The 13,313-nt window shown below is 38.7% G+C and overlaps 2 protein-coding genes and 1 long non-coding RNA gene across 3 annotated transcripts; 1 reads left to right on the forward strand and 2 right to left on the reverse strand.

Annotated features, from left to right (window-relative positions):
- Positions 1-5,808: 5,808 nt before the first annotated feature.
- Positions 5,809-7,016, reverse strand: LOC106371139 (peroxidase 31). The gene has a single exon (XM_013811176.3). It carries the CDS (start codon positions 6,877-6,879, stop codon positions 5,920-5,922), a length of 960 nt encoding a protein of 319 aa, XP_013666630.2. The 5' UTR covers positions 6,880-7,016; the 3' UTR covers positions 5,809-5,919.
- Positions 7,017-8,560: 1,544 nt separating this feature from the next.
- LOC125598074 lies at positions 8,561-10,759 on the forward strand. The gene is made up of 4 exons (XM_048772431.1): positions 8,561-10,013; positions 10,090-10,180; positions 10,250-10,374; positions 10,437-10,759. Exons 1-4 carry the CDS (start codon positions 9,749-9,751, stop codon positions 10,535-10,537), a joined length of 582 nt encoding a protein of 193 aa, XP_048628388.1. The 5' UTR covers positions 8,561-9,748; the 3' UTR covers positions 10,538-10,759.
- LOC125598072 lies at positions 10,398-10,844 on the reverse strand. Its single transcript, XR_007332181.1, has 3 exons — positions 10,785-10,844; positions 10,676-10,719; positions 10,398-10,590 (listed from the first exon to the last, which is right to left on the reverse strand). It is a non-coding gene; the product is annotated as an uncharacterized LOC125598072 (long non-coding RNA).
- Between the last annotated feature and the right edge of the window lie 2,469 nt (positions 10,845-13,313).

The raw sequence follows: 13,313 nt of genomic DNA on the forward strand, positions 1-13,313 counted from the left end.
ATACTGACTTTGCCCAACTCTTTGGCTGATCTCTAGGTCTGATTGCTTCCCAAGTCTTTGATGAGGAGAAACCTCTGCAGTCTTTATTATCAATGGTCCAGTGGAAGGAGTCAGGTTCGGTCTGCTGGTGAGGCGCTATGACGGTTGTTAGATGCGCATGAAGAGCTAGGGCGTTGTCCGAGCGAGGGTGAGGTAACCGCCACCCTGTTGGGTTTGAGGCTTGACGCACCGAGGCTGAGATAGGCAAGCGGAGGTCTCTCGGGCCAGTTGGACCTAGTAAATTGATGAGGCTGCCAAGGGGAGTCCAGTTGTCATATCATAAAAAGGCAGTGGCTCCATTGTTTACTTTGCATTTCAGAAACTGTTCAGCCAAGGGTCGTAGGGAAAAAATCGATTTCCAAGAAGCAGAATCTGCGTTTTTTGATTCAACGGCCCAGAAACTGATATTGCACAAATGGTGGTGCTTGTGCCACTTTACCCACAAAGAGCTAGACTCAGCGAAAATCAGCCATACGAATCTCAGGCAGAGGACTTTATTCCAGACAACGAACTTTCTCAGGCCCAATCCTCCTTCTGATTTTGGCAGACAGGCAGTATTCCAAGCAACTTTAGCTGAGGCTTTTTCATCAATGCTTCCTTTCCAGAGAAATTTAGCACACATAGATTCAATCTTTTTTACACAGCCCTTAGGTAAGATGAATGCGGACATCCAGAATATAACTGTCCCGTTGATAACAGAGGACAGAAGATGCAACCTCCCTGCATAACTCAGCATTTTCACAGCCCAAGCTCTAAAAGTTCCAGCAAGTTTATTTAGCAATGGATCATATTCCGATATCCTAAGCGTTCTATGCATAAGAGGCAATCCCAAGTATCTAATAGGAAGTGTTCCAATAGGATACTCATACCTTGCTGTTTCCTCTGTCTCTTGAGGAGTCAGTCCGGCCAAGAATAGTTCTGATTTATCCCTGTTAACATTTAGGCCAGACCACCCCGCAAAATCATCAAGCGTTTCAGAGATGGCGTGGAGGGAAGCCGCACCACCGTCAAAGAAAATCATCACATCATCAGCGAACATTAGGTGTGAGAGTTGAAGCTCAGAAGTATTTGGATGATAGGCGATGTAACCCAGATCAAATCTTGAAGCTAGCAGACTAGAAAAAACCTCCATTGCCAAAACAAAGAGGTAGGGTGACAGTGGATCACCTTGCCGCAGTCCCTGTCTACTTTTAAAATAGCCTCCAGATGCTCCATTCACCGTGATAGAGAAGGTTGGTGTTGTTATGCATTCCTCAATCCACTTAACAAAGAGTTCAGGAAAGTGGATGGCTCTAAGTGTGCTGAGGATGAAGTCCCACCTTATGGAGTCAAAAGCCTTACGTAGGTCCACTTTTAGCATGCCCCTCTTTGAAATAGTTTTCCTATTGTAGCCATGCACAATCTCAGTAGCCAATAAAACATTTTCAGCCAGAAGTCTTCCTTTAATGAAGGCTGATTGAGAAGGTGAGATTACACTGACCAAGATGTTCTGAAGTCTCTTTGTTAATAATCTGGAGATAACCTTGTAGAGAGTGCTAACACAAGAGATAGGTCTGAAGTCCTTGGCATGATCCGCATTTGTTGTTTTTGGGATCAGGATCAAGGAGGTGGCATTCTATTGCTTGAGAAGCTTGCCCGATTGAAAGAATTCCAAGACAGCATCTGTAGCTTCAGCTCCAACTACGCTCCAAGCGCCAGTGAAGAATTCAACGGAGTAACCATCTGGGCCACTTGTTTTGTTACTTGGTAACAGAAAAAATTCCTCTTTGATCTCCTGTCTCGTAAAAGGTCTGATGAGCCCGTTCTTTTGCGAATCCGAACACCGGAATGGCAATAAAAGGGACAAGTCCTGCTGCTCAAACATCGGTGGAGGCTGGTCAGCTCCCATCAAGCCCTTAAAGTAGTCCACACAGTGGCTTTGTATCGCCTTCTGTCCTTCAATTCTGGTACCACTTTCATCTAACAAGAAATGAATGTGGTTTATTGATCTTCTAGTAGCGATCAGTCTGTGAAAGTATGCTGAACCACAGTCACCCTCTTTAGACCAGTTTATGTGCGATCTTTGGAGAAGGAATGATTCCTCCGCTTTCGCCAGGACAGACCAGGAGCCAAACGCAGAAGCCTCAGAAATTGCATTTCTCTCAGTTGGGTATAAGAGCAGAAGATTTTGAGCAGAGAGGAGAGTGCAATGCGCTTCTTGAACTCGCTTTTCCAGGTTTGAGTAGTTTTCTTTGGCAAAAGACCTCACTCCATTCTTTAGTAACTTGAGCTTCTGAGATATTCTGAACATTGCTGAGCCAGAGACATTGATTGAAAACCATTGTTCCGTTAGAAAATCCAAAAATAGAGCATTCTGCAGCAGGAAGTTCTGGAATCGGAAGGGTCTTCTGATTCTAACAGCCCCTTGTAAGAACGTGGCGCAACCAACTGCATGATCAGAAAAGTCAGGTTCTCCGAAGGTGGCAAAAGATGTTGGCAGGTATGATAGCCATTCATCGTTCACTAGTACTCTGTCAAGCTTCTTAGCAATAAGATTAGATTTACTCTTATTAGTCCAAGTGAACTTTGGTCCTCTGTAAGTTAAATCTGCCAGATCCGCTTCCAATAAAGCCTCCCTGAACCTTCTAGTTCTGATATCGATATTCAGAGAGGGGGGTTTTTAGTGCTCCTCCGGGTGAAGGGTTTGATTGAAATCGCCCAAGACCATCCATGGCATATCTTTAGTTCTCGGATCAGTTTTGACCAGCAGTAGCTCCTTCCACAATTCTTTCCTCATTTCATCCTCGTTAGAGGCATAGACGATGGTGATAATCAACGTAGAGGAGAGGTTTGGGAAGGTTACTTCTGAGGTAATAGATTGCAGAGACTTGAAAATAACCTTAACTTTGACTGAAGGGTGCCAAACGACCCAAATCTTCCCAATAAGAGAGAAATGATAATTTTCTTCGAAACCCCAGCCGGGTAAAATTCCATGAACGAACTTTTGGACCTTTGGCTGCTTGACATGGGTTTCTATTATTCCTACAAAAAGTGGTTTATGTAGCTTCCACCATTTTCTAAATCCGCTGCGGTGATTATATACATTGAACCCGCGAACATTCCAACAAAAAAGGTCGACACACATTAAAAAATTTAGTGTTGTGAGGGTATTGCCCCTCGGTTCTTCTTCTTGCTCCTACGAGACAAGACCAAAGTATATTGCTCCTGATCATCCGGTTCACCATCTGAAGCAGATGAAGCAACATCAGAGGAGTCATGCTCCAGTCCGGAAGATTTTCCATCATCAGTACCTCCGGTTCCCTATCATAATGATTAGTATCTCTTCTTTTCTGGGATGGTGTGAGCCCACTACTATCTCCATTCTCGTTGATAGTCTTTTCACTCTGAGCATTTACTCTGATTTCCTTCCCGTTGGGGACATTGTCAACATTAGACTCAATTGCTGGAGCAGACAGATTTCGAACCCTCCATTCCTGAGTTGGCGGGCATGTCTTATTTCTTCTTGAGTGTTGACGGTCTTCAGGAGGCTTCTGCTTACGAGTGCACTTGTCAGCAGTATGAGTGGTTGATTTAGCACAAGTGATGGGAGCACGCTTGCATCGTTTTGTTATGTGACCAATTTCCTGACAGTGGTTACATATAGGGGGCATCCAAGGGCTTGAAACAAGGATCCTAGCAATATCACCCGAATCAAAACGCACATTTACCGCTTCCGGTAATGGCTTTCTGGGGTCAATAATTGTGAAAACCTTTGCGACATCCAGTACAGTCTTGTTTGCAGTCTTTGGATGCAGAAATTTTGGGTCTTCCACAAGCCCTGCAATACGTTCCAAGCTGTCCTCATTGAAGAATTGGAGAGGAACGTTTCGCAGTTCTAACCATATTGGGGCAGAAGAGAGTTCCGGCTTCGCAGGGATGACTCCAGGCTCCCATTTATCGACAAACATAGTTTGTCCCTCAATTTGCCAGAGCCTTTGTCTGATTACACGGTTTCTGGTCGCTGCATTTGGGATTCGAAATAAAAAAGCGTGACCCTCGAGTTTGGATACAGTGATATCTCTGTAGTTCTTGCTCCAAATCCCATTTACGATGTTGTAGACAGTTCCCTGAGTTGGAGGCTCATGGTAAAACTGACCTAGAACAAAATAGTCCCAAGCCTTCTTGTTATCCTCGATGACTGAGTTTGGGATGTTTATGCAGATTTCCCCAGAGGGTAGTGTGTACGGGGAACCTTTCTTCTGCAACTTCTTGCCTTTGGCTTTGTCACACCATGTTTCCTTTCGCGAGGTCTGCTGGTGTTCAGGAGTTTCGCCTGTCCTGTCTTCAGTTGGACGGGTGTCTGTTTGAGCTGGGGGGTTAGTCACAGCAGGGGGGGTAGTCGGTGCTGGCACAGTTGTATGGACAACCTTCACAGTAGCGACAGGTAATTTTGATTTAGTAGAACAGTGGTTTGAATCCAAATCTGGTAAGCTTGGGACCGTCATTGATTCAGGGGGTGGAGAAGGGGGCGGAGGCGGAGGCGGAGTCGGGGGATCGGAGCCATCAGAGGCCTGCTCTGAGTCAACCGAGTCTGTGACGGGGGCCTTGGAAGAAGCTGATCGAGAACGGACCGGAGAACTCCGCTTCTTGTTCTTCTTCGGGGGGTTTTTTTTGGAGATTTTTTCTTCCCCATGAGGAGGGGAGGGCCTTGCTTAGCGGAATGGGGTGGATTCCGACGTCTCGAGTGACGCCGGAGGACGACAGAGAAGGCTGACAGCTTTGCGGCGGAGCCAAACCCTAGATCGCCATTTTTGGGGTCGCGCGAAGATTAGCGAATAAAAATAATTAGAGTGGGAAAGTTTCCATTTTGGGCCTATTTTCTTTTGAATCCTTAAATAGAGAAAAACTAATGTTACATTCTCCTGAGTTATCTCATTTACCTAAATTAAGTGACCACCCCCACTCATCATATTAGCAAATTAATAAACGTATCCTAAGCATCTAAGCTTACCCATGAATCCATGATAGCAATAAGAATTAGCTCGATAACTATTATAAAGTGCAAACGGTAGTTGGACTCTCCTATGGTATGGACTGGTATTCTGGAGAAAATAAAACGATCTTTGTAAGATTTTTCGCAATGCAAGACTTATGGGTTGTAAGGTAAACTAGTTGCTATTATGCTTCAAAATTGACTGTTGGAAGACATTGAAACTACTGTGGGAAGAATAAACAAGAAGACAGATCATGTTTTAGCATCGTTGGCGAGTGTTTAGAGCGTTTCAGAGGATATTGTTGTTCTCGTAATGGGTGATTTCAACCTCTTCTAGTTATTTTGTTTTGTCTTTTCGTAAGACTTGGGTATCCGGTAATGCTATAGCTGTCCTGCTAGAATATTCAGTACGAGAAGTTGAAAGCACACAAAAGAAAAATACATTTATACTAGAAACTGAAAGTAATATTGAAGTAAAAAAAAAAGAAAGTAGTGTTGAAGTTCAGGCTTTTCGTACTGATCCAGGTTTCAAATGCATACAAATTTCACATGTTGCTAGAAATTGAAATGTAACATCAATGTTTTCATTCAACACATTTTATCTGAGGCGAATCAATTATATAATCAGATCATTATCACCCAGTCAATTCATGACACAAGATCAATCACCAAACTACCACACTAGTGATCCAGCAACCCCAGAACCTTCAACTTCAGTCACTCTCTTACTCAAATGCAGAGCTTCACACTCAAATCTCTTCACAAAAGTTAAATACTTTTTGTTTGTACCAAAACAATAGGATCAATCCATATAAATTATCAGTGTTTTACATTTCACAAAAAAAACATATGAGATTCAAACTCTCAAATCTCTCACATTTTATCCCCAAAACAAAAAAAATTAAAACTCAGTTAATGGCATCGCACCTTCGCCGGATCTCTCCCCGTCGACCAGTCTTAACACCGTAAAGACTCAACTTTTGCATAGCTTTAGCAAAGTCTTTAAAGAACCGATCTTGATCTCTAGCGTAAAGATCAACAAACGGCCGGGTTCTCGGGTCGGAGTACAACCCGTGATCCGATTCAAGTAGCCCGAGACCTTTAGGGATATTTTGGTAATACATATTATCGAACTTGTTCGGAGTACTAACATCGTTGAAAACAGACAACGTCGGGTCTCTCGGGTAATTAGAACAAGCTTTCTTCAACGCGACAGCGAATCTCGGGTTATACCCGGTACTGTTCCGGCCCACCAGGCCCACAAACTCTTTGCAATGCGAGAATCCGATGGAGTGCGCTCCACTGAGAGCGACCATCTCCTGAACGGAGAAGCCTCTGGACTCGAACTGGCGAATGGTCTTCGCGATCGGAGACGACGGGAGAGGGAGGAGGGAGGCGAGGAGGGAGGCTTTCGAGGTTCGCGAGTCGCGGCGGCCGAGGAAGACCGGGTAGTAAGGACCGCCGACGGTCACGAGGAGGTCGCGAGTCGCGGCGGAGATGATGTCGGAGCAGGAGACGGTGTTGGGGCAGGCGAGCTCGAGGGCGGTTTTGGCTCTGACGACGGCGTCGAAGCCGTCGCCGGGGAGGGAGAGGTTGATGGAGGAGTCGCGCTCGGCGGCGTTGAAGGCGGTGGAGGAGATGAGGATTGAGGCGTCGCAGCCGTTGGGGAAGCAGTCGTGGAAGAAGAGGCGGATGACGGCGGCGGCGGTGGTCGGGTTGGTGATTTGTTTGCTGGAGATTGTGTCGCGGACTATGTCGTGGAAGCGAGGGCATGATTTGGAGTAGAAGTCGGTGGTTAGGCGAGGTTCGACGGTGGAGGCGAGGAGAATGAGGAGGAAGAAGAGGGAGAGAGATTTGAGTGGCGCCATTGTTGTAGCGGAGGAGGAGAGAGATAGATGAGATTTTGGAGTCTAGAGAGAGAGTGTGTGAGATAGAAAGAGCGCTTGTGATTATAATATGTGTGTGTAAGTCAAAACTCGGTACGGAGACTGAGGATCCGGTTCACTTATGCAAAAAGATTCTATATTTTACAATTTTGAAAATTTTATGTAGTTAATTTATGTGTGAGATTCTGAATTTGGCATCGTTCAATAATAAGTGTTTTGGAAAATGTTCAAAACATATAAATAAAAGAGAAAAAGACTAGGATAGCACCAAACTAAGTTTTTGTTCCCAAAGTAGCACTCAAAGCTCAAAGTCACAAAAATAAGTTTCATTAAAGAGGTAAATATACACTTATACCCCTTGGGTTAATTAATCCAAACTTTAGGGATTAGAGTTAAGGGGGTGAGGTTTTGGAATTAGGGTTTAAAATTGAAAAAAAGACTAAGATAGCACTAAACCAAGTTTTTGTTCCCAAAGTAGCACTCAAGGCTCAAAGTCACAAAAATAGGTTTCATTAAAGAGGTAAATATACACTTATACCCCTTGGGTTAATTAATCCAAACCTTAGGGTTTAGAGTTAAGGGGTGGGGATTTGGAATTATGGTTTAAAATTTTATAAAAAATAAATACTAAAATAAAAAATAAAAATTTTAAAAACAGTTTCAAAAAGTATTTTTAAATTACAAAAAGAAAATTTGAAAAAAAAAAAAAATCAAAAAACAAAATTATAAAAATTTCGAATCTGAAAACATATAATCTGAAACTATAAAAAAAAAATTATTTTTTTCTTTTTTATTTTTATTTTTATTTTAATTATTTTTATTTATTTTTGTTTGTTTATTTAATTTTAAACCAAGGGTATTAGCGATATTTTACCTTTTAATGAATGTCATTTTTGTGACTTTCTCCTTCTAGTGCTATTTTTGTGACATAAACTTCAAAAGGTGCTATTATTGACAATTGCCCTTTAAAATTTTATAAAAAATAAATACTAAAATAAAAATAAAAATTTTAAAAACAGTTTCAAAAAGTATTTTTAAATTATAAAAAAAAATTTGAAAAAAAAATAAAAAAAAAATCGGAAAAAAAATTTCGAATCTGAAAAATATAATCTGAAACTATAAAAAAATTCTTTTTTTCATTTTTTTTTTTTTATATTATTTATTTTTATTTATTTTTGTTTGTTTATTTAATTTTAAACCAAGGGTATTAGAGATATTTTATCATTTAATGAATATCATTTTTGTGACTTTCTCCTTCTAGTGCTATTTTTGTGACATAAACTTCAAAAGGTGCTATTATTGACAATTGCCCTAAATAAAACATTCAAAATGTAATACTATTATACAATAAAAATTGTGATAACATGTTAAACATCACTAAATCTGTCGGTACAAATCTGATATATTTTCATAGCTATCAAAATTATGTTCAAGATATTTGCAACATAACACATTAGTCAATGATGTTAAAAAAAAACACATTAGTCAATAGATGTTATAATGTATTTTATATAGTTTGTATAATTTACATATATATATATATATTTTTTTTGTTTAAATGTATAATCATCTGGTGATGTTTTTGTGTATCATTTATGTAGCTATTGATTATTTTTCTAAATCTAATTATTAGCATAAATTCGGTAAACAGAAGAATTGACGGACATTACGCAGTTCACATGCAGCTAAATTTGTGTGTGTGTGTGTGTGTTACATAGTCCTCTCGTCCACGCGGAGAAGACAGATAAGCAATCTAAAAAGTCTCATGTTTCATTTGATTAATTCGGAGTTACGTGGCGATTCGGTAATTCAGAATTATTATGACTTTTAGTTCGTAACATTGGACTAGAAAATACATATATTTTGAATTCTATCTAAATCATCGAGTACATTTGTGTTTGAAGAAAGAAAGTGTCATCTTTTTGTCTCAATTGAAATGATGTACTTTTTAACTTCACACCTTAAAATAATGCTTGATATGTTTAAGAAACCATATGATTATCTTACCAATGCCTGATGATTACGGAATGGTCTCCTTCGCCATCCCACTATATAAAAGCTACTAATTTTGGATGTTATAAAGGATGCCACATAGGCAAAATATTCTCAGCCATTCATTCTGCCACGTCACTGGTAACCCAGACCAACAAATCGTAATTGCAGCCCAGCCCGTTAACCGGTTTCGCTCACGAAATTGCTGTCTCCGTCTCTTTGCTGTTGGGCCAGATTAAAAAATTTTCCAGCCCATCCCATTACTTATTTCAACTTTCAAACTATTTTCTTTTGCATTTTCTATTATTTCAGACAATTTTTATTTCAACTGTTTTCTATAACAATGTGCAAACCGCCTAAGTTCCCTTTGATCTTAAAATAGTACGCCCAAGATAACAAAACCCCCTCATTTCACACACAGTCCCTGTAAATTTCTATAAAAAACTAAATTCTACTATCAAACCCACCCAACAAATTTACTACTACCACCTATAATTATGGCCCGGCCTACTTAAACTTTTAAAAAAACCATGACAATACTTAAAAAAAACACACCCTAACTATGTTCACTTCAAAAAAAAAAATTTAAACAAAATTGCCAAAAAAATACTAATTCTCATTCTTATCTATGTAGCACATGCACCACAAGATCAAAGCAATTAGGACAACACCCTCGAACCTCATCCAATAATCGTTAGGATCCTTAGGGTCTGGCCCATCACAAATCACAAAAATAAAGATGCTTTCCTAGGGACAACTTTCATATGTCTTGACATCCAGGTTTGTCTAAAATTAATATTTTTAATTATTCCAACTATATTTCAAATGATTGCTTCTAACCACTAAACAGGAACAAAAAATGGAGGGGAAGGTACCTATTTCTACGTCTGACACAATGTACCAACGCTTCGAAGAAGTAAAAATTTATCACATTAGATATTTTAATCTACTCCCCAATAACCAACGTTACAGGCTTACCGATCAACCATACATAATCAATATCAAAGAAACAACAACTATTACACTGATTCAAGAAAACATTGCACCGATTCCTTCATACATATTCCGGCCACAACGCTACACCCAGTTGATCAGCTTAGCAAGTGAAACCAACTTCCTACCAGGTAAAAAAAAAACAAAAACTCTCTCACACAAAAATAAATCCTAATTTTTTTCCAAACAACCAAATTATTCCTACAGATGTTGTTGGCCGCATTTGCCTCATCCAAGGAAGTGATTTATATAACCACTACACAGATTCAAAAATCATCATTGGATTACGTTTAGACAGGTACAAACTTTTTATTAAGTAATAATTGGTTTACAACTAAACAAAATCTAATACAATAATTATTTGTAGATCGAAATTGGTACGTCTAACTTTATGGGACAAGGAGGCATCTAATTTCAGAGAGTTAAATCGCATATCAACAAGGAAAAAACAAGTCGTAATCATCACAAGTATCATTCCACGGATACATGAAGGTAATAAACTAAATATAAACTTTACAAAAAACTAAATGCTAACAAATATTTGCCTTTTTCAGAAAAACTATCACTCACAGCAACACCTGGAACGCGCTTCTACTTTAACAACGAAATTGATATCATTCAACGCTTCCAAAAGAGGAATAAACTGCTATCCTAAGCCTCATAGCAAACACCACCAGTCAACTTTTAAAACATTTACGTTACCACTTCCTACATCAATTAAATTGTCACACACAAAGATTATTTTCTCATTCAAATATTGAATTCCTCAAAACTATTTATTATTCATACTTACAGTTGTTTTTTAAAAAAAAATGATCACCGTTTCGAACTTCTCCCCTGTATAAAAAAACAAAACTTAACTTATCATTTCAGAAACCAAAGAACACACAATTTTAATTCACCTGATTTTTATTAAACATGTAATCCGCGCGCAGCGCGGACGCCGGCCCTAGTATGCTTAATAAGCACTCAGTTTAAGAAACCTCATTCGTGCTGTTATGGCAGTCCAAATATTTATGTGATGCATCTGTTTAGTATTTCAATAATCACCGCATGAACATTTCTATGGTACTTGTGATTATCTATTTTGTGTTAATGTCGGTGCTGAATGATAAAATAAACAGGTGTCTTGGGGTTGGTTAACAATTGTTATCTTCTGTTTGTAATACCCAATAGAAGAAATAACAGCAAAATACAACTGTAATGGTCCAAATTATCATCAGATATTGACAGCGAAGGAACTCCAAATATGCTTCTGCTCTCTTTTATTCAGTATCTATACACAGGATATAAATAATTAATACTGTATTATTTAAGTCAAGCAAATATTTATAGAATAAATTAAAAGATTATTTATCTCCACAATTTGTTTACTACGTACCGACCAACGCGTCTGTTACTTTAAGTTTCATGAGATTCAAATTTTTTATATCTATCAAAATCACAAAACATGAATCTCTGCTAGTGTTACCTAATACGTAGTTTGTGGTTTGTGGCATAATTACCGTATACCTTTACCTAATACCTTTTTCTCATATAATGTAATTTGTGGCATAATTGACTTTCTTGATGGTGATGTTATGTAATGAAGGTGGCCATACTCATGATAAGATGGTGATGGTGATGTGTGATGGCGATTTGATAGGTTTTAGCTATCGTAAACTCTCACAACTCTGTAACTCTCTTTGTATTGAATCAAATAACGAAAAGCTTTGTAGTATGCTTCGGATTACACTCTCATGACGAATGCAATTCAACGTTCTCATAGCGAACGAGTAGTCTAGACTCATAGCTTTTTTAACCAACAACAACAAAGCATAAAAAGAAAGTAAATGAACTCAACGGATATAGAAACGACTTCGCTCTTCTCTCTCTTTTGTAACGGTAAAGCCTCCACGAGAAATAGAAGGTCTTTGTCTTTTATTCAAATTCCAACTTCTTCATTTTCCCTCTCCCACATCCAACGTTTGCTTCCCTCCAGTACTTTTCTTCTTGCGAACGTAAACCCTCCGATACTTATCGCGATTGTAGTATGGTAGTAATATATCAAGGATGATGTGATGATGAGAAATACATGCAAAGGACTTGATGTATTAAAAAAAAACAGGTCTCCTTTACGTGACAAAGATGTCCGGTTTTATAGTGAGTTATATGATGAGTCGTGAGTAGGGAATGAAAGATGAACTTCTTGAGACCAAAAGATCATATGTCAGCTATTTGGCATGGCGTAAGGTGACTACACAACTAGACGCTTTCGATAACACAAGTTGAATGTGATCTTATTTATTAAGTTGTTTGAATCTTCGTAAGATCTTTACATTGAAAATTTGAAAGAGTAACACATTGGAATCAGTTACTATTGGAGACGTTATTAATTACCGGGGTCTTGTCGGATGATTGTAGAATCCTAAATTTTGCACGCAGTTTACTCTAGAAGACGAGTTATTCAAAGAAAACTGGAAATGTAATATGATAGCTAGACACAGTTGTGTTTTTTTGTTGAAGCATGTGATTCAGCGGACCCACAATGTGTACACTGTCATTGTCTTGGCCGTGCAAATCCATAAAAAGAGATGACTACAAACCTGAAATTTATAACAATAATTTTTCCATGGTCCAAATATCTTTTTTGGCGAAATATCTAAATTTGTGTAAGCCGGTTTTTACTATTTTCTTACAGTGTATAACGTGGTTTTATAATTCCAACCATTTGCTGATTCTATCATTACGTTCTGTACAAGTTGGATTGACAAGTCTTGGAGCAGGAGTTTTGCATGATCAGTTTACACATATAGTATTTGTGAATCTATAATATCATCTTCTTTTTTTTGAACAGTCAAGCAAAAAAGCAGATTGTTCATCGATTATAATTGACTAAAAGCAGATTTAAACGAAACTACTTTAATATAGATGTGACGTCAAACGTTTTGTCATAAAAAGATGCATGAAACAGACATAAGTGGATCGAGGGCACTTAGGTCGACCACCATGGTAGCAAACAGACACTTTGTCTGTACACTTATGTGATTATAAAAACGCGGATCATATTCTGCATCGATTACAATACTATACACCCCAGTTATGAAAATACAGCAGATAAAAGTTATTTTATGAACCTAATTAAATCCTTTAGTATGATCTCCACGTACCTAGCTAAAAGATATTTGTATTGCTTGGTTGAAAAACGTGGGAGTATAGCAAATCTATTGAATAGTTGACCACTATACAATAATACAAACAAAGTTTAGTTTGGTAAATAAGCTTGCAAACTTAAAACCCGTTTCTTGCATGTTTAACTAGTCGGCTTAGCAGGATGTTCCTGGGAACTCTTTAGCATCATCATTATAATAAGGACACAGTCACTTTCTTGCTAAGAATAGAGGAATTACAAAGAACAGTCAATCTTACATATCAACAAGGAACAAGCCCAA

Source organism: Brassica napus, unplaced genomic scaffold, assembly GCF_020379485.1.
Source record: "Brassica napus cultivar Da-Ae unplaced genomic scaffold, Da-Ae ScsIHWf_161;HRSCAF=291, whole genome shotgun sequence".
In the NCBI taxonomy this organism is placed as follows: Eukaryota; Viridiplantae; Streptophyta; class Magnoliopsida; order Brassicales; family Brassicaceae; genus Brassica; species Brassica napus.